The sequence below is a fragment of the Equus caballus genome, chromosome 20, assembly GCF_041296265.1.
Source record: "Equus caballus isolate H_3958 breed thoroughbred chromosome 20, TB-T2T, whole genome shotgun sequence".
NCBI classification, from domain to species: Eukaryota; Metazoa; Chordata; class Mammalia; order Perissodactyla; family Equidae; genus Equus; species Equus caballus.
The window spans coordinates 43,902,393-43,923,317 of NC_091703.1; the positions used below are offsets into that span (position 1 = coordinate 43,902,393).

The 20,925-nt window shown below is 40.5% G+C and overlaps 2 protein-coding genes across 47 annotated transcripts in view; both read left to right on the top strand.

Annotated features, from left to right (window-relative positions):
* Positions 1 to 15,481, top strand: part of NFYA (nuclear transcription factor Y subunit alpha) — a 33,832-nt gene extending 18,351 nt beyond the window's left edge. For 17 of the 31 annotated variants that reach the window (XM_014734403.3, XM_005603885.4, XM_001500888.5 and 14 more), the window contains 6 exons: positions 5,483 to 5,614; positions 5,835 to 5,940; positions 7,287 to 7,453; positions 8,559 to 8,732; positions 9,532 to 9,633; positions 12,865 to 15,481. In XM_014734403.3, the coding sequence (XP_014589889.1) occupies positions 5,483 to 5,614; positions 5,835 to 5,940; positions 7,287 to 7,453; positions 8,559 to 8,732; positions 9,532 to 9,633; positions 12,865 to 12,918 (735 nt within the window). In that variant the 3' untranslated portion in view covers positions 12,919 to 15,481. The remainder of the gene's footprint in view (positions 1 to 5,482; positions 5,615 to 5,834; positions 5,941 to 7,286; positions 7,454 to 8,558; positions 8,733 to 9,531; positions 9,634 to 12,864) is intronic. The other 14 variants (XM_070244538.1, XM_005603886.4, XM_070244546.1 and 11 more) reach the window with 1 other exon arrangement.
* A 967-nt stretch (positions 15,482 to 16,448) lies between these two features.
* LOC100066125 (adenylate cyclase type 10) overlaps positions 16,449 to 20,925 on the top strand; it is a 37,127-nt gene continuing 32,650 nt past the window's right edge. For 13 of the 16 annotated variants that reach the window (XR_011429731.1, XR_011429733.1, XR_011429735.1 and 10 more), the window contains exons 1-2: positions 16,452 to 16,652; positions 18,159 to 18,263. Coding sequence is in view for 6 of the 16 variants with exons in the window: in XM_014734399.3 (XP_014589885.1) it covers positions 16,496 to 16,652; positions 18,159 to 18,263 (262 nt within the window). In the remaining 10 variants the exon portion in view is untranslated. Of the gene's footprint in view, positions 16,653 to 18,158; positions 18,315 to 20,925 lie in introns of all 16 variants that reach the window. The other 3 variants (XM_005603881.4, XM_005603883.4, XM_014734400.3) reach the window with 2 other exon arrangements.

A 20,925-nucleotide genomic window follows, 5' to 3' on the forward strand; every position in this document is an offset into this window, starting at 1 on the left:
GAGAAATTTAAAAATACCTATAGATGAATTAAAACGTAAACAACCTACCAGAACTTATGGGATGCTGCATAAATAGTGTTAAGGGGGAAATTTATATCTCTGAAGGCTTTTACATTAAAAAACAAGAGAGACTGCAAATCAACAACCTAACTTTACAACTTGAAGAATTAGAAAAGGAACCTACTAAACCCAAAGCTAGCTGAAGGAAGGAAGTAATAAAAATTAGAGAAGAGACAAATAGAAAAACAATAGAGAAAAAGTCAGAGAAACTGAAAGTTGGTCTTTGAAAAGAGCAACAAAATTGACAAACCCTTAGCTACATGGACTAAGAAAAAAAGAGAAGACTCAAATTACTAAAATGAGAAATGAAAATGGGGACATTACTACTGATCCTACAGAAATAAAAAAAGATTATGAGAGTATTTTGAACAACTGTATATCAACAAATTGGATAACCTAAATGAGTGGACACATTCCAAGAAACACAAAACCTCCCAGGAAGAAATAGAAGATCTGAATAGACCTGTAACTACGAGGGAGATTGAATCAGTAATCAAATAAAAGCCCTCATGGTTTCCCTTGTCAGTTTTATCAAACGTTTAAAGAACTAATGCCAGTCTTTCTCAAACTTTTCCCAAAAATTAAAGAGGGAGCACTTCCTAACTCATTCTCTGAGGCCAGCATTACCCTGATACCAAAGCAAGGCAAAGATACTACAAGAAAAAAAAACTAGACAAAAAACTACTACAATATCCTTTAAGGACATTGATGTAAAAATCCTCAACAAAATACTAGCAAACTGAGTTCAGACTATATATTAAAAAGATTATACCCCATGATCAAGTGGGATTTACTCCTGGACTACAAGGATTGTTCAACATACAAAAATCAGTCTACCGTGTAATACACTGCATTAACAAAATGAAGGAGGGAAACCACATGATTATCTGAATTGATGCAGAAAAAGCATCTGGCAAAATTTAATACCATTTCATGATAAAAACACTCAGCAAACTAGGAGTAGAGGGGAACTGCCTCAACATAGTAAAAGCTGTTTATGAAGAACCTGCAACAAACATCATACTCAATGGTGAAAGATTGAAAGTGTTTCCTCTAACATCAGAAACATGGCAAGGATGTCTGCTTCTACCACTTCTATTCAAGATAGTACTGGAAGTTCAAGCCAGAGCAGTTAGGCAAGAATGAGAAATAATAAGCGTCCAAATTGGAAAGGAAGAAGTAAAATTATATCTGTTCACAGATGGTATGATCTTAAATGTAGAAAATCCTAAGGATTCCACAAGAAAACCTTTTAGAACTAATAAATGAATTCAGCAAATTGGGAGGATACAAAAGTCAACAAAAAATCAGTTGCATTTCTCTACATTAACCACAATCTGAAAAGGAAATTTAGAAAATTCCATTTATAATAGCCTCAAAAAGAATTAAATATTCAGAAATTAACCAAGTTGGTGAAAGACCGGTATAATAAAAACTACAAAACCTTACTGAGAGAAACTAAAGACATAAGTAAGTAGAAACACATCCCATGTTCGTTGGTTGGTAAACTTTATATTGTTAATATGTCAATACTGTGCACTGTTGGTGGGAATGTAAATTGGTGCAGCCGCTATGGACAACAGTATGGAGGTTCCTCAAAAATTTAAAAATAGGACTGCTGTATCATTCAGCAATTCCACTTCTGGGTATTTATACAAAGAAAATGAAAACTCTAATTGGAAAAGATATGTGCACCCCCCTGTTTATTGTGGCATTGTAAATAATGTTTCCAACACATGGAAACAACCTAAATGTCCATCGATGGATGAATGGATAAAGAAAATGTGGCTTGTGTGCATGCACACACACACACAGTGGAATGTTATTCAGCCATAAAAAAAATGAAATCTTGCCATTTGTGACAACATGGGATGGACCTGAGGGTACTATGCTGAGTGAAATAAGTCGGAAAAAGATAAATACCAAATGATCTAATTTATATGTGGACTCTAAAACAAAAACCAAGCTCACAGAAAATAGATTGGTGGTTGCTCAAGGAGCGGGGTGGTGGGTGAAATGGGTGAGGGGGGTCAAAAGTTACAAATTTCCAGTTGTAAAAGGAATAAGTCATGGGAATGTAACGTAAAGCATGGTAACTGTAGTTAATCATACTGTATTGTATATTTTGAAAGTAGCTAGAAGAGTGGATCTTGAAAGTTATCACAGAAAGAGTTCTCATCACAAGAAAAAAAATTTGTAACTGTGGATAGTGACAGATGTTAACTAGACTTACTGTGGCGATCATTTTGCAATATATACAAATATTGAATCATTATGTTGTATACGTGGAACTAATATAGTGTTATGTCAGTTATACCTCAATTTTAAAAAGAAGTACTACCCAAAGCCCACATGCAAAGGAATGAAATCGGATCCTTATCTAACACCATATACAAAAATTAACTGAATGGATTGAGGCTTAAATGTAAGACCTAAAACTATAAAAGTCTTAGAAGAAAACATAGGGCAAAAGCTTCACAACATTGGATTTGGCAGTGATTTCTTGTATATGACACCTAAAGGCACAGACAACAAAAGAAAAAGATAGGTAAATTGGACTTCATGAAAATTTAAAAATTTTGTGCATCAAAAGATACTATCAACAGAGTAAAGGCAACCCACACAATGGGAGAAATATTTGCTAGTCATGTATCTGATATAGAGTTAATATCAAAAATAATAGAGAACTTCTGAAATTGAGCAACAAAAAGCAAACAACCCAATTTAAAAAAATGGGTAAAGGACTTAAACAGATTATTTCCCCAAAGATGATGTACAAATGGCCAATAAGTAAATGAAAAGATGCTCAGCGTTGCTAATCATCAGGGAAGTGCAAATCAGAACTATAATAGAGATACCACTTCACACCCATTAGGATGGCTACTAACAAAAAGACAGAAAATAACAAATGTTGGAGAGGATGTGGAGAAGTTGGAACCTTCTGCACTGTTGGTGGGAATGTAAAATTGTGCAGCTACTGTGGAAAACAATATGGTAGTTCCTCAAAAAATTAAAATCAAAATTACCTTATGATCTAGCAGTTCCACTCTGGGTATACACAAGAGAATTGAAAACAGGATCTCGAAGAGAGATTTCTACACCTGTGTTTATAGCAGAATTAGTCACAATAGCTAAAACTTGGAAGCAACCTGACAGATATGTGGATACACATACAATGGAATATAATTCAGCCTTTAAAAGGAAGGGAATCCTGACCTATGCTACAACATTGATGAACCTTGAGGACATTATGCTAAATGAAATAAGCTAGTTACAAAAAGACATACTATGTGATTCCACTTATATAAGGTAGGCAGAGTAATCAAAATCAGAGACAGTGGGTAGACTTATGGTTGCCAGGGGCTGGAGAGGGTAGCGAATGGGGGAGTACTGTTCAAAGGCTATGGAGTTTCAGTTTCACAAGATGAAGAGAGTTATGGAGATGGATATTGGTGATGGTTGTACAACATTATGAATGTATTTAATACCACTGAACTGAACACTTAAAAATGGTTAACATGCTAAATTTTGTGTTGTGTATTTTACCACAATTTAAAAAAAAAGACTTAGGCAAACTATCCCCTAACAAAGGAGGATCCATGAGTGTCTCTGAGACATGGAACACGCTGGCCTGATTCCTGCGCTTCCATCAGCAGGCCTTTTTCCTATCACCTGGTAAGCTCCGTGGTAACGTCCTCTTCTCTTCAGACCAGTGGCTTCCCAGGTTGAAATCATGGGTGGAAAGCAACCTGGCTATAGAAATCCATCTCTGTGAGAGTACCCTCTCTGCTTCCAAACGCCCTGTTCTGTTGAAACAATGCCCAGATCAAAATTGTCTCGTGATGAAATGAATGAATGACTGATTAAAGAGCTATTGAGGGAGGTGTCAGGGAAAACTGTTTAGTAGCTGTGTATTTGAGAGTGTACTTGTATATAAAATAATAGCAATTTTGAACTGTGGGACGTTCCTATAAAAGCTGTCTCTTTTGATCTTAAAAAACGTGTCCAGTAGCTGTTGTATGAAAAAAGAGAATTCTGTATACCCAGCAGTTAGTGTTGTTGCAGTTTTTTTAATTACAGAAGATTTCTAAGAAATTTTTCTGAAGTTTCTTGTTAGGTTTATGATGGTCCTCCTAATAGCCATAGCTGTTAAACGAGAGAAAAGAAAGAAAATAGATTTGGAAAGCACAGGATCACTCTCTGTTCAAAATTACTGTCTGAGGTTTAGCTGTCTAGACCCAGGAACCAAAAAGAAAATGCAAATTAAATCAACAAAAGACTAGGAAACATTAATGACAGTACTGGGTTTTGGTGAGGATGTTGGAAAACCTATGGGGAATATCATTTGACACATTGTATTAGTTATCTGTTGCTGCATAACAAATTACCCCAAAAGTTAATGGCTTAAAACAATAAACATTTCCTCGGGGGTCCGGAATCCTGGCACAGCATGGCTAAAGAATGTGACTCAGTTCTCCCTTGACGCCATTGTGGGCTGCAGTCAATGCAAGATTCTTTGGGGGAGGATCTATTTCCAAGCTCACTTTCATGGCTCTTGGTGGGCCTTAGGTCCTTGCTGACTCTTGGCTGGAGACATCAGTTCCTTGCCATGTGGGCTTCTCCATGGGGTGGCTCACAACATGGTAGCTGTCTTCTCTCAGAGGGAGTGAGAGAGGGTGAGAAGTTGACAAGATGGAAGTTATGGTTTTAGTTATAATGATTACCTATTAGATAGGAAGAGAATGTTAAATGAAGCAAATGGGGCAGAAAGTTAATTTGTTAAATCTAAATGGTGACTGCAGGGGTGTCTAATATGATAGTTTCAACTTTTCTGTATGTTTTAAGGATCCCATATATACATATTTATAGAATCCCAGCTTAGAAAAATTAGAAATAACTTAATTTTTTCAATACTTTAATATAGAAAAGTTCAAGCATAGACAAAAACAGAGAATGATATGATGAATCCCCATAACTCAGCTTCAACAGTTATCGGCACATTATCAGTCTTCTTTATAGTTTCATCTGTATTCCCCTACTCTGTCAAGGATTGTCTTGAATATATATTATATCATTTCATCAGTAAAAAACACTTGAGTGTATTTTTAAATGAACATGCTTTTAAAAATAGATAACTATGCCAGCACTATCTTTTAAAAAACTGACATTGATTCCTTAATACCATCCAATATCCAGATATTGTATGCTCATATTATTAGTGGTCAAATTATTTAGTGGTCATAATTCCTCCATTGTTTCATAAATGGAAAACAAGTTATCTCTAATTCATAATAGAATTTCTGTCTTTTTTCCTCATTAGAGCATCTCCTGCTTTCTAGAGGAATTTTGCAACTAACAGTCCAGAGCCAAAAGAGACCAGTGTCAGCAGGGTACTAACCTTTCTCTGTGCTCTCTCCCCCAGATACAGTTGGTCCCACCTGGACAGATCCAGATCCAGGGTGGGCAGGCTGTGCAGGTGCAGGGCCAGCAGGGCCAGACCCAGCAGATCATCATCCAGCAGCCCCAGACAGCTGTCACCGCTGGCCAGACCCAGGTAACCCACTACCTCTGTCCACACACACACACACACACAACACAACACAACACAACTGACTTGGAAGGGTCGGACAGCTGAGCCAAATATTTCACATGTGGTAGAAATGGGGAAGAAAGCCATGAAAAATGTTTTTTTTTTAAAAAAACCTACATGGTCTTGTTCTTTGTGGTGTCTTTGGAATCTGTTAAGTTTTTTTGTCATGATATATTTCCTGCAGACACAGCAGCAGATTGCTGTTCAGGGGCAGCAAGTGGCACAGACTGCTGAAGGGCAGACCATTGTCTATCAGCCAGTTAATGCAGACGGGACCATTCTCCAGCAAGGTAAGTGTGCCCGTTCGTTTCTGTGGGACTTGGGGGCATCTTTTTCATCTCTTGGGCAAATGACTGCTTTAGAAATTTTGCAGTCACCTCTATATGACATATTTTTGAACAACAAAAAAGATTTCTTCTAAGTCTTCGTTGATGGTTCCTTGTCACCAGTACATGATCAACTTTGATTCTATCTGTAGGAGTTCCTACTGTGGTGGTTAAAAGACTAGTGCTAGGGATTATAAAGATTTTAATCCTTTCTGGGAAGAAATGTTTCTAAATAGAAGATTGGAAATATGGGAGTGAGTTTATTGCTAAAAGGAGAAATAGATCAGAAGTCAAGTTGGCATTTGGAGTGTTGTTGCTGCTTATGTTTTTTTCCTGAGCCACTTCATTATTTATTATCACTATCATCATAAAAAGACTTATTACATGCCTACTATGTATGTAGCAGTTTGCTAAGAAAGAAGTGTTTTCTTCTCAGAGAGCCTCTGGTATAACAAGGGAGACACGTGTGAACAAATAAATACAGTGCAGACCCCTTATAGAGGTATGTTCTAGGAATAGATCTCGCATAAACAAGGGAGAGAGGAGATCTGTTTAGCTTGGGCGGAGAATGGACTTCAGAGAGGAGGAGATGGCTCAAACTGAACTTGAGAGCTTTTGCAAGCATTTGTCAGTTAAATCTAGAAAGGACATCTCAGTTAGTTTCCCTGACTAAAGTTTTGGCTTGTGGTGAAAATTCAGCAGTATACACGATGCGGTGAGTGCAGTAACTATGCTCTCACATGACTCAGGAGAGGGCCTGAAGTGGATTGAGCCCTGGCAGGAGCTCAAACAGAGAGCGGTAAACAAAGCCTCAAGTGCTGCTGTTGATAGTTTGGGGACTCGGGATGCTTGATTTAGTTTTAAGTTTTAGTCCTGAAGCTGGCTGACTCATTGTCAGTTTGGGATAAACAAATTATAAGTTTATAAAGTCTCCATCCCGAAGCAGGGTGTTCATAGGTAGAGGAACAGTGGGTATAGTCATAGTCAGACTGATCCATAGAAGGGGAGGACTCCGAATTTTCTCACCACCCGTTGAAAACTGTCACTGGATTGCCGAGGGAAGTCCATTTCAAGGATAGATTTATTCAGAACTGGAACCCGGACAGTGAATGGAATTTCAAAGATTGTGATTACTTGAATTATATGCAGCAAACCAGACAGAGAGTGGGAGAGTGCTTTTTCTCCCCTTGTGCTGTTTAGTATGTTTTTCCAGGGTGAATGAGTGTGTGCCCGATGGAAGAGGGACTAACTGTGTTCCCTTCTTTCTGTATACCTGTGTTTTGTTTGTTTTATATTTTATTTTCTTAAAGTTACAGTCCCTGTTTCAGGCATGATCACCATCCCAGCAGCCAGTTTGGCAGGAGCACAGATTGTTCAGACAGGAGCCAACACCAACACAACCAGCAGTGGGCAAGGGACTGTCACTGTGACACTACCAGTGGCAGGCAATGTGGTCAATTCAGGAGGGATGGTCATGGTAAGAAAATTGATTCTTCACTTCAGTGTTCTTATCTGTAATTTATTTTTCCATATATCTCTTTGTCTTTGAAAATTTCTTAAACTTGCAATTTGATATCTCTCATTATAAATAGTGACTTCATGGGATTGAGATTGATCCTTAGGGCACTGACAGAGATCTACTTTTACAATAAACATTACAACGAACCATAGTTCATTCTAAGCACCTACTATGTGCCAGGGACTATTCTAGGTGCTGGAGATACAGCAGAGGATAAACAGACATAAATATGTGCTTTTACGTGATCTTACTTAGAATTCAAATAACAAAGGGAGGGATAGACTAATCTTTGGGAAATGGAAAATATGTTACCCACAGTGAATGAAAGAAAAAATAAGCTAAAAATCAGAAAGATTGTAATCAATAGAGAAACGAAAAAATGTGTGATATAAATATGTAGGGATGATAGGGAAGGAGAGTTGAGTGGTGTGAGTGAAAGTCAAAATTGGATGTCCGTATACAGTACCTAAGATGGATGAAGGAAGAATGAGTAGTAGAAGCTTCTGCAGAGGTGGAGGAAGCTCCCAAAAGAAACAACATAGCCGTTCATAGTTGTTAGAGTTGGGAAGGGAGAGGGGCACAGGAACCTGTTGTTTCCTTGTACATTTAGTACCGCGCTTTGTTTTTGTTTGTTTAGAAAAATTAGGATTGAATTATATAGTAAGTTAACTATTTGATTAAATTATTTGTGCGACTATAGGCATTTGGAATCACTTGGTCAATCTGTACCTATCTCTGTACTGTTTTACTGTCTTATGATTACTGTTCCTGACCATTAGATGGCAGCAGACATTCCTAGAAAATGGAGCTGTGGCTGGACAAGAATTTGGACATGGTTGTGTCGTTTCTCAGAGTGGCTTCTGGGACCCCTATGACATAATCATCTGGAATGTTTGTTTGAAATGCACACCTACAGTGTAAATTAACTAAATGCCCTGTAAAAGTTAACTCTTTGTAGCATTCAAAATAAAATAGATTAACAGGGACCAAGAAACTGTTTCCTATGTCAGACTTCATTGCCACTATTTCATATTTCATATGCTCTGATGTTCTCTTCACACAGATGGTGCCTGGTGCTGGGTCTGTGCCAGCTATCCAAAGAATCCCTCTGCCTGGGGCAGAGATGCTTGAAGAAGAGCCTCTCTATGTGAATGCCAAGCAGTACCACCGCATACTTAAGAGGAGACAAGCCCGGGCTAAACTAGAGGCAGAAGGGAAAATTCCAAAGGAAAGAAGGGTGTGTATAAACACAGCGGGAAGGATATAGGAAGAGAAGGGCAGGGTTCTGCTTTTGAAGTTACTTTTTATTTATATGGTTTGTTTCCTTAAGTACCTTGCAAAGAATTGAAGTTATATAGCTGCTAATCTTTTGTAAAAGTAAGCATTTGTTATTGCTATATGCAGCTGCAACTACACTAACAAAAAAATAACAGTGGCTTAAATAAGATTTCCTTTTTCTCTTTTTTTTTTTTTTTTTTTTACATAAAAGGAATTCAGAGATTATTTGGCCTGGGCTAGTAGCACATTTCCACAATCCTCAGCACTCATTCTCCTCCTGTCTTACTATTGTAATTTTCTTCGAATGCTATTATAGTCCATATGGCTGCTTGAGCTCCAGCGTAGAAACAAAGGGAACCTCTGCTTTAACGAAACTTTCAAGAGGTTCCAAACACCTCGTTAGCTAAAATTGAATTATGTGGCCACACTTAACCTGGAAATAAGGCTAGGAAGTGCATTTTATTTACAGAACAACCATTTAGCCAACTAAAATTTCGTCTGTTATTAAAGGGAAGGAGAGGCTGTATATTGAGAGGTAGGTAGTGATCTCTGCTATACCTTCAGGGAATCTTTTTTTATTTATTATTCATTTAGCATTCACATTCTTATGATTAGCTGCTATCTAGTGTTTTCTCCATAACTCAAGGTCATAATTACCCCTGGTGGCTTTGATCACAGTTTTCCCAAACTTGTGAGGATGGAATTTGTGCATTAGATAACTGTCTAGTTACCTAGTAGTTTTATTTCTCTTCTTTTAGAAATACCTGCATGAGTCTCGGCACCGTCATGCCATGGCACGGAAGCGTGGTGAAGGTGGACGATTTTTCTCTCCAAAGGAGAAGGATAGTCCCCACATGCAGGTGAGAAGACTTGTACCTTTCATTCTTCTCTTTATTGCCTTGTATTTTCTTGGGTGGAAGCCTTCACCTAAGGCTTGCTATTTTCACACTAGGGACCAATCACATTCTCTGAAATGTGTGACATTGTGTCTCTTAGATTCCCTTTCATCTTACAAGCACTAAAGGTCTTTAATACAGTGGCCGTTTTTCTCTTCCTGATGTTTGCCAGTTCATTCCTATTAATTCTTTGAAATTCTCGCTTTTCTTGATCTTCAAAGAACACATTTTATTGTCTCTTAGTATAATATTAGCAGCAGCAGCTAACACTAACTGCTGTGTGCTGGCCATTATGTTAGCACTTTTATAAGCTTTTTTTTTTCATTGAATCTTTACAGCAGCCTCAAGCCCCATGAGTTAAGATTTATTGTTTCCATTTTACAGTTGAATCTGAGGTTTAGAGAGGTTAAGTAGTCTGCCTAAGGTAGAATACTTAATAAAATGGTGCAACTGAAATTCAAACCCAGGCAGTATAATTCCAGAACTTACTCTAACTACTATATTACTGTGGTTCTTAGGACATACAATTCCACTGATTGTATCTTGTCGGCATTTCTGAATCAATATATCCAAAATAAAACTTGGTTTTTATTTTATTTTTTTATACATAGACCATTCATTTATCGCAACAAGTGACATGCCCATCCACCCAGTTATTAAAGCTGGAATTGTTCAATTCCTGAAGAAATCCTCTTGGTTTTACCTCTAAAATATAATCTGAATCAGTTTACATTTTTCCCTCCCAACTGCTGTCAGCCTGGTCTAATCCTCTCTTCTTTTGCTTCACTTAATCTAACAGCTGTCTACTGGTCTCCCTTCTTTCATTCTTGTGCCCCTCTCATCCATTCCCCACATCTTTGTGTAATCTTTTAAAAATGTATATCATGGCATATCACCATCCTGCTTTAACCCCTTCCACCCGCACCCTTTCTCATTTGCACTTAGACTAAAATCCAAATTGTTTACCATGGCCAGCAAGGTTCCACATGGTCTAGCTCCTGTCACCCTCTTGTTTCATTTCCTCCTCCTTGGTCTTTATGCTCTTGCTATACTGTTCATTGGTTTGTCTTCTGCCATAGGACCTTTGTCTTTAAAATAGCCAATCTGTAAAGCTTTTCACTCCATCTTTTTTGCGTAGCTATCTCCTTATCTTTTAGGTCTTGGTTTAAATCTGAGAAGCCGGATCTAGAGTAGGTCTCTTCTACCCCATTATTTTCTCCCATCTTCCTTTTCTTTTGAGTGCAATAATAATTGAATTGTTTTATTTGTGTAATTGTGCAGTATTTCTCTCCTTCACTAGACCCTAAGCTTTGTAGACAGTAGAGGATTGTTTTGTTTTCCATTGTATTTATTGGACTTAATGTAATGCCAGTCCAGAGCAAGCACTCGGTAAATGTTTGTTGAATTAATGTATTCCTTCCATTTACTGGTAGTTTATTCTGTGTGACCATTACATTCCACCTGAACTGTTGCCAAGTCGATCTTTATGAGATAATGCTTTTTTTGGAGGAAGATTAGCCCTGAGTTAACATCCACCGCCAGTCCTCCTCTTTTTGCTGAGGAAGTTTGGCCCTGAGCCAATATCCGTGTCCATCTTCCTCTACTTTATATGTGGGATGCCTGCCACAGCATGGCCCAATAGTGGTGCATAGGTCCACACCCGGGGATCTGAACACGTGAAGCCTGGGTTGCCGAAGCAGAGCGCATGAGCTTAACTGCTGTGCCACCAGACCAGCCCCTATAATGCTTTTTCAATCACATCAGTCCCCTGCTCAAAGAGGCGTGCTAGTTCCTCATCTCTTACTGTCTAAGCACCTTTGCCTCATCACGCGTCTCAACAGTCAGAGTAGATTTCCTCACACGTGAGCACTAACTCCTCCTTTAATGCTATTCCTCCTTGTAGTCTGAGAACCCTTCCTTTCTCATTATTCTCATATTCCTCATTATCCATGCAGTGTATAGATGTAGAGTGCCATCTATGGGCATTGTGCCAGGAACTCCTAATTCTGTGTGCTAATGATAGCCCTATGTCTAGTTACTTAGCCTCTTTTAGCCTCAGTTTCTTCACTTGTAAAGTGAGGTGCTATTGATACTTCACAGGAATGCTGTAGGGATTTCATGCAGTAAGCCACATTAGGTACCTACTTAGCACAGTACCTAGTACCTAGTGAGAGCTCAGTAAATGCTGGTTATTGTCTTTGCTCATTGATTAAGACCCAGCTCCCAGGGCCGGCCCGGTGGCACAGTGGTTAAGTGCACACGTTCCACTTCAGCAGCCCGGGGTTCGCCAGTTGGGTACGGACATGGCACCACTTGGCAAGCCATGCTGTGGGAGGTGTCCCACATATAAAGTGGAGGAAGATGGGCATGGATGTTAGCTCAGAGCCAGTCTTCCTCAGCAGAAAGAGGAGGATTGGCAGCAGTTAGCTCAGGGCTAATCTTCCTCAAAAAAAAAAAAAAAAGACCCAGCTCCCCTCCTGCCACCTCCAGAAATCTTTCAGCTTTTTCTTTTGGATCACACCATTTGAGGCTTCATGGCCTGGTGTGGAGGCACTGAAGGAGTTTATTGTGGAGTGTTGTAAAAAGCTTCCGAGGACTGATCCTAGTCTTTACTCTGCAGATTTTAAGTGACAGGCAGCAGGGGAGTTTATTGAAAAGATTAAATGGGAGCCAAGAGATTTAGCAGTTAGTCCTTGCTGGGCTCCTGACTAACTTTTTTAACTCTAATCCAGGCAAATCACTTTACCCACTATACTTCAGGTTTCTCTACAAAATGAATGCATTAAAGTAAATAAATTCCAGTGCCCTTTCCAGCCCTGCTAAGTGCTCAGTATTTTAAATATGATCAGAAAATAATACCACACAATATAGCCTGACATAGTTCTCTGGGTCTTTTTCTTAGCCACCTAGGGACCCTTAAACCTTAAGGTAGAGCACATTACAGGTTCTTAGGAGAGAGATACACTGTCAACTGTGGAGTGCCAAGCCAGACTTGGAATCTTTTGACGAATGAGGTTTATTGTCTCTTCTTCCGTAATGGAGCTGCACTTCAATCCTTTTATGCAGACTTTGATGCATTACAGGCCTTTGGTTTACTTAGCAAAGTTGTGTGTATTCCCTTGGTGATAAGTAGTGAGAAGTCCCTGTTGCTTTTGCAAAGGACGTTAATCATTATTATGCTTTCTTTGTCTCTAGGATCCAAACCAAGCAGATGAAGAAGCAATGACACAAATCATCCGAGTGTCCTAACCCCAGGCCATGTGATGGAGCTGATCAAGGTCATGTTCCTCACCACTGTTCCAGGAGATTGATCAACTCTTCCGATGGGACACTGATGATCACATTCTGCCCTTTTCTACAGGACAGAAACCACTTAAGTTTTTAATAAGTGGCTCAGTATTATAATTGCAGCAATGTCTGGCAAACTGAAGTTGCAAGCCTTTGTCTCACCCTTTCAGTCAGGACCTATTTCTGACTGTTGATGACAATGACATTTCATGGATTGGGATGATGCAAGGGAGCGATGCCAGCCTAGCAGTACCACACACAGCACTTATGTTGACTGGTGAAGCCAGCCAGCCATCTCAGCAGGGGAGAACAACCTCCTCGACCTAAACTGCAATCAGGGAAGCCGCAGCCCACTCCTTCCCGAGGAATCTAAGCAGCATCCATCCCTCTGAAGGGAGGTCTCAGGCTGAGGAACTGAATGGACACTTTGTATTCAGAGATGGCTTCCAGGCAAGGAAGTTCCCTCTCACAATATGGAAACAATAAATTCTCTGAGATACTTTCATCTAATCTGTGGTAATGAGAAGAATCTCTGTCTGCCCAGATGATAGGTTGGTATTTTTGGACTCCGGCCAAGAAAAGCTAACCCTGGGGATAGAATGATAAAAGACTCAAGCACTAAAAATTTAAATTGCTCAGTCTTGTTTTTAGCTTGACAAGTTGTGGTCTGCTTGTCCATCTGTTGACAGGTCATCTGGACCATAGTTCTTGCTGTGGCTACTTTTAAGACAATGTAGAGGGTGTTGAACCTTGAAACTGCCTTTCCTGAGTAGAGAACAAAACTATACAACAATTTCTATGCTGAAGTGCTGAGGACATTTGTAGTAACTCCTAAAGAGAGCTAAACTAGAAAGCTTCAGTCATAGGCTTTGTGACAGCATTTGGGCAATAGAAGGGTTCATATGTGTTTCAGTCTAGAAGAAGAGAGAGAGTGACATACATACCCATGTGTTGTCATATAGCATGATTCTCCAGTGGACGGATGCCTGGGATGGATCATTAAGAAAAAGAGAATAATTTACATTTATACTATAACCTTTAAACAAGCATGGAAAGGGAGAAGCCTGAGATTTGGTCCTCGACAATTTCTGGAAAGCACTGTTCATTCACGCTATCTTGGACATATTCCAAGTTACTGGCTAGAAGCTGAGGAGGATGTTGGCTTCATCTTGCAGCGCTTTGTGCTGGCCCCAGAGAGTAAACTTTCTCATTCTTCCCATGGCAGCTGATTCTTTGGTGCCAGTTTCCATTTGTTTCCCCTTTTCTCCACAGGCCTTGTGCAGAAGGCTTTTCACATTGCATCCATGTTCTGGGATAAATTGCAGACTGGAAATAGAGATGCCTGCAGGGTCAGGAACTGGGCCACAGTTCCCAGAATGGGTTGTGCCTCAGAAATCTCTCTCTTTTCTAGATGTTAAACCTGGGAAAACTAAGATGATATTTTGGAGGAGTTGCTGCCTTCTCTGGAAACAAAGAAGGAAAACCTAATTCTTCTGAAGAACATTTGCGTTTCATTTAAATACCAAGAGAAAAGATTGGCTCTTTCTTTGATTTCATTCTAATTGTATTAAGAGGGAAAAGAAATTAAACCTTCTAAAAAAAAACATCACAAAGGGAAATCATTGTAATGTTAGAAATAGAGGGACAGAGCTGTGTAAGGAAGTGAAGTGTCTCCTGAGTCTCTGGAATCTAGTCGTCTGTCTTGGCTTCCAGATGTCAGGAGGGGCTGACTCTTTGATAGGCTCACTAGAAACTTCTGGCTCTTTGCATGAGTTTCAGATATTAGTTTTATTCAGTAAGCCCCAAATTTTTCAGATGATAGATTACTAAAAACAATAAGGAATTTATATCGCTTGTTTCGTTCAGAAGTCTTTAAGATGCAGAGTTCAGAAAGAAATCCTCAGACCTAATTTCTAATACTTAAGCCAACAACAGTTCTAAAATGTTATTTATTTGTGTCTGTAAGTTTGTACATAGTATTACCAACCTCATATTGTTGATTTTTTTTTTATCAGTTTTGAGTTTTGTTTTGTTTGAAATGATATGCTTCAGTTGTCGTTTTGTCATTGCATTTCAGATAGCTTATGGCCCTTTTAGCACACCATAATACACAAAGTGAGTGGTTGAGGTTTGGAATTTTTCTTTATTTTTACCAGTTCTTTTATTCATTTGTCATTGTGACTGTAAGTGATGACTTCACAGATGCAGAAAGAGTGAATGGATGAGTGAATAATTGGTTTAATGCATCGTTTTTTCACTTCTTGAGTGCTTTTTTTTTGCAGGATAATTGTAAATGTATATATTTTAATTGCACTGATACATGGAACATGTCAGTGTCTTATACCACTGGACCAACACAGCATTTTCTGGCTATTGGGTGCCTGATGATAATGTTTTGATTTTCCTTTGGGACTCAACTATGTAGAAGGCTTTTCCCCCAGCAGTAGGGGGAGTACAAAGTGATCGATCATTGATGTCATTGCAATTACTATTTTTTAAAATAAATTTATAAAAACACTAAAAAGTGATTTGGATATTGAGGAGTCTAGAATCCCCTGGGTTCTAGGTTGTGTTTATAATGTTGAAATTGTGATCTCTGTGGACAGTGTCACACTTGCAATGTCCAGGTGTCTCTTTTCCTTCCCTTTTGGCCCTCCCACCCTGCTGAGGAGATCTTTTCTGTCATCTATGGGCTGATCACATATCTGGTCTTACTGGAAGTGTTAATCAGAATGCGATGAAGTAATTCCATGAGTAAAATAGCCCTTTAAACAGCATTAATTTATTAGGTATTGTAGAACTAAAGAATAGTAAAGATGAAATTTTTAGATTTTGTTTTTATTTTTGCAGGAAAACAAAACAAAGATACTTCTCTGTTAAAAATGCACAGCATGCTCATCCTGTTAGTGCTTTGTGTGCTCCACAAATCTGAGCAATAGGCTGGCAGCCTCAAATGGGCCATTATCACACAAAAAGTCAGGGAACCAGAAGCTAAAAGAAAAACAGTCCCGGGGAGCACTCACATGAGGCACTCAGTAAACCTGTCCTGGCATACAATAGAAATAGAAGAAACCCCCTAACAATTAAGGAAAAGGCCTGTTATATAGCTTTAATCTAATGGTGTTAAATTTAAAAGTCATTCTGAGTTTGCTTAAGTCTGATGCCAATGGAACTTGACCTAAGTTTCTACTCCAGTGATATGAGGAAAAGACCACCCTGTTGATATTTATCTCGGATGGTCTGTTTTAAATAGAAGCATCTTCACCTCCATGTTTCAAGGAGATTGAAAACGTCGGCTTTCTCTTCCGAACTCGCTGCCCTGCCCCGCCTTCCGCCCCTCCCCCCTGGAAGCCCGAGCCAGGGCGCAGGCAGTGGGAAGCGGGTGGGGCGGGGCTCGCGGTCCCTTTCGATTGGCGCTCCCCAAGGAGGCCCGCAATGATTGGTTGCTGGGAGGGGCCTTCAAGGGCCGGCGTTGCGGATTGGCTGCTACGCGAGAAACCCTGTTCCCAATAGCTCGGCGGCCAAGCCCGCCGCCGCCATGGCGACCAGCGAGCAGGTGGCGGCGCCGCCTCTGTGGCCCGTAGAGGCCCGGTTGGCGGCGCTGCTTCCCGACTTGCTGGTCTTCAGGAAGCCCAGGGGGTCGGAACCCGAGCTCGCCACGGCCCAGGGCGTCCTCCTCGGTGTCCACGTGACGGGTGAGGGGAGGCGCGTCGCTCTCCGGGCTTGCCTGAGGGCGGCCGTTGGCCTCAGCTCGGGGAGGCGGGGCGGTCGCCGGGCGAGCAAGGCGCGGTGTAACTGTGCGCCGCCGCCGCCGCTCGTCTTCAGAACCGGAGGACGCCTTTCGGCGCGATCCGGCGAGCCCTCCTTGAGGCCGCTTCAGAAATGATGGAAGTGGGACTCAGAAAGGGGAAAGCACTTCTCCTGGGCTGCACGGCGGGCCCTGAACGCAGGCTCCTCCCAGACCGAGCCTTTGCCGTTAGGCATTCTGCCTCGTCCAGTGATTTCATTCTCTCAATGAAGCCGCTCTTTGGGTCTATAATTATGTGTCCGCCATCGTTGTAGGAGTTAGAGGTTTAGCAGCTACTTTGAGAGACGTTAGTTTAACAGCCGTCCGTGTGTCAGGGCTGGGAGATGGGCGACGCAGGGGCCGGTCCTCAGGGTGCTCTCCGTACAGCTGTAACCCGTTCCCCTTGCCAGGGCTTTCTCTGTCCCGATTCCTGTGGTTTCCCTTGGCCAGAGGAGCCGTCAGAGGGTTTGGTGGGGAAGGGGTAGCTGGCTTCAGATGGAGAGGGCGCCTGTGGGTGAATCTTCACCATCTGGAAGCATGGCGAGGGTGGCCCTCCGGATCCCCAGGGGCAGCAGCAGCCAGCCTGGCGCCGCTACTGTCTACCGACTGGAGTGCCCCTTACTGCGAGGAGATGCTTCCAAGACCCCCAGTGGATGCCTGAAACTGCAGATAGCACCAAACCCTATATCTACTATATTTTTTCCTGTACAAACATAGCAGTGATAAAGTTTAACTTATAAATTAGGCACAGTAAGAGATTAGCAATAACTAATAATAAAATAGGACAATTATAACAATATGCTGTAATACCAGTTACCGTAGATGTAGATCTTAACCTCAACGCACGATTTTTTCCTTTCCTTATGTCAGGAACTTTCACCTTTTCACTTGAAGGAAGCGCTTTAGGGCTTCTCTTTGCATATGCAAATTGCCAGCATCACTAATCTTGCACTTTGGGGCCATTATTAAGTAAAATAAGGGTTACTTGAACACAAGCACTGGGATAGCACAACAGTAGATGTGATAACTCAGAGGGCTTCTAAGCGACTAATAGGCGGGTAGCCCATAAGCAAGGAAAGGACGGACAAAGGGATGGTTCACATCCTGGTGGGATGGAGCAGGAAGGCAAATTTCATCAGGCTACTCAGAATGGTGCCCAATTTAAAACATGAATTGTTTATTTCTGGAGTTTTCCACTTAATATTTTTGAACTGCAGTTAAATGTGGGTAACTGAAACCATGGAAAGAAAGGCTATGGATGTGGGGGGACTTCTGTAACAGCATGTTAAAAGATAATGAAATCACTCATCTCAAAGAGGTCTGCTTCCTTTACACTGCCCTGTTGGGTGGAGGGAATAGGACCTAAAAGTTTAGGATTTGCAGCTAACATAGTAATTTTTGCTTTGTTTGTCAGGGTTTACAGCATTGATGGACAGGTTCAGCCTGACCTGCAAGTCGGAACGTGACATGGACAAACTGGCCCACATCTTCAGTTATTACATTAGTGACATCGTGGAGCGTGAGTGACCATTGTAGTGGAGCAAGGAGGTGTAGTGCCGGGCTCCTGAGGGTTTGTAACAGAAGGCGGCCTGGGGTACTTTAAAAGGGTAAATCAAAGGGTCATTCCGTTAGTGGTGCTCATCTTTCATTTCTTCAGGTTGCCGCTGACAAGCTGGATCTTTGCCCGTATCTGCCGTTCTTCTCAGTCTCACATCTCGTAGACTTGGTGTTCAGAAAGGGGGAAAAAAGCTAATTCTAATTCTTACTTTGCGTGTTTGCATTTTATTTTAAAATAAAGAATTCCTCAGGTTGTCTCTTCTAACAATAATGTAATATGCCTCATGTGTATATCAGATATAATTTACAAAACATCTTCCCTTTCTATTAGTGCATTTTGATCCTGTGAGGTGGGAATGAGTGTTTTCTTTATTTTCTGCCAAGTATTAAGTTTGTCGATATTTGCCTAATGTGGAAAAAAACACCCTCCTTATTTGTGCAGTAAACATGTTTTGAGTACCTACTCTGTGACATGCACTGTAATAGGTGCAGGGGGTGCCAAAACCTATTCGTGAGGAGCTTTCAGTCTGGTTAGGCCTACTCAACAGAAATTACTCTGGCCCTATGCCCTTTAGTGCTTGTGTAATATTCCCTTCCTTTACTGGCAGGGCCACATACAGTTAGGTCCATCATTCTGAGATTCACCAGAATAAATACTTTGTGGCATCTCCTTTAGGAATTTGATTATTTGACTCACCTCTTACCCCAGAGGAACAAGTATAAAAGATATTTCAATTTTTCTCAACAAGTTTAGATGAAAAGGGGAGACAGAAATTATGTATTATGTGTGTGTTGTAACATCAGGAACTGATGGGTACTGAAATACAGGGGAAAATAGGACACAGTACCTGCCCTCATGGAGTTTCCATTTTAGTGAGAGAAACAGATAATAAGTAAACAACTAATTATAGATTATAGATTCTGTAAAGGAAATAAATAGGGTGTAATGGTAAAAAAATAATGTAAAGTAGTTTCTGTATTAGATAGGGTGGTCATAGGAGGGTCCTCTGAGAAGGTGTGGTTTAAGCTGAGACATAAAGGATGAAAGGAACACCTTGTGAAGAGCTAGGGGTAAGCATTTCAGGCAAAAGAATGCCAAGTACTAAGGTTCTGAGATGGGAGAAAGCTTATCGTGTTCTAGGAACTGAGAAGGCCAGTGTGGCTAGAGCATAGCTAGCAGTGGGAGAGTGGCTTGAGGTGAGGTTGGAGATAGATCATCAAGCTCTGGAGTTTGGATTATATATTTTCGTACAAATGGAAACTTTTGAAAGGTTCTAGCAGGGAAGTGATGTGATCTGATTTCCATTTTTTAAAGCTCATTTTGGCTGCCTCATGGAGATTGGATTATAGAGCACTGATGGAGAGTAGGTAGTAAGAATGGAAGCTGGAAGAGTCAGTTGGAGCAGTTGTGGAGAGATGATGGAGATTCTGTCTAGGGTAGTAGTTCTCAACCTTGGCTGCAAATTAGATAACCACTTTGGGAGTTTTTAAAAATCCTGCTGTCTAGTCTTCACCCCAGACCAATTAAATCAGAATATGTTGGGGTAGGCCCAGGAATAAGGATTTTTAAAAGTTTCACAGGCAATTCCAATGTGCAGGCAAGGTTGAAACCATTGATCTAGAGATACTGCAGTAAAGCTATATGGAAATGGATTGATTTGAAATCTCTTTTGCAGGTTCAACAGACAGGATTTGCTGATGAATTGGATTTCAGTGGGAAGTGGTGACAAAAGGGACTCTCAGTTTTTTGGCTTTCATAACTGAATTGATGGTGATGTCACTGAGATGAGAAAGACTGGGCCTTGAGAAAGAAAACCAGGGGTTCTGTTTTGAATATGTTCAGTTTGGGATGTCAGTAAGTCATTCAAATGGAGAAATGAAGTTAGGAGCTATGATTGAGCCTGGAACTCAGAGAAGTCTCTGTTAGAGATAAAAATCTGAGTTGATGGCATAAAGATGGTAATTAAAGTTAAGAACTGATTGTGTCCACGTGGGGACAGTGTAAATAAAGACAAAGAGCCTAAGACTGAGGCTTGAGCAACTCCAGGGGAGGATTATGATTAGGGAGAAAAAACCTACAAAAGAGATTGTAACGTGGCCAGTGAGGTAGGATGTTGTGGTGTTCCAGAAGCCAAAGGGGAAGTAGTGTATCTAGAAGAAGAGGGCCACGGTTTGGTGAGTTGAAAATGAAAGGTGTCAAGTACAATAAAGTAAGAAAAATATTGAACTTAGCAAGATGAATGCTGTTGATGATCTTGATAATGTTAGTGAAATGGTAGAGATGGAAGTCACATTGGAGTAAGCAGAGAAGAGAATGGTAGAGAAAAAATTTCACAGTGAATAGGATGTGAGGAGAAAATTGTATATAGCTGATTCTTTTGAGAATTTTTTTTGCCTTGAATGTAACAGAAAAATGGAGGTAATGGGGAAAAAGGTAGAGTCAAGAATAGGTGGGTTAATTTTGTAGTTTGTTTTTTAAGATATTGATGGGAATGACCCAGAAGAGAGAGGATAAGGGAGGGAGTGAAGTTGTTGAGAGGGTGAGGGGAGCTAAGATCCAGAGCACAGATAGGAGGATGGCTTTGAAGAGAACAGGAGTACTTCTTCCATTCTAGAGAAGGGTA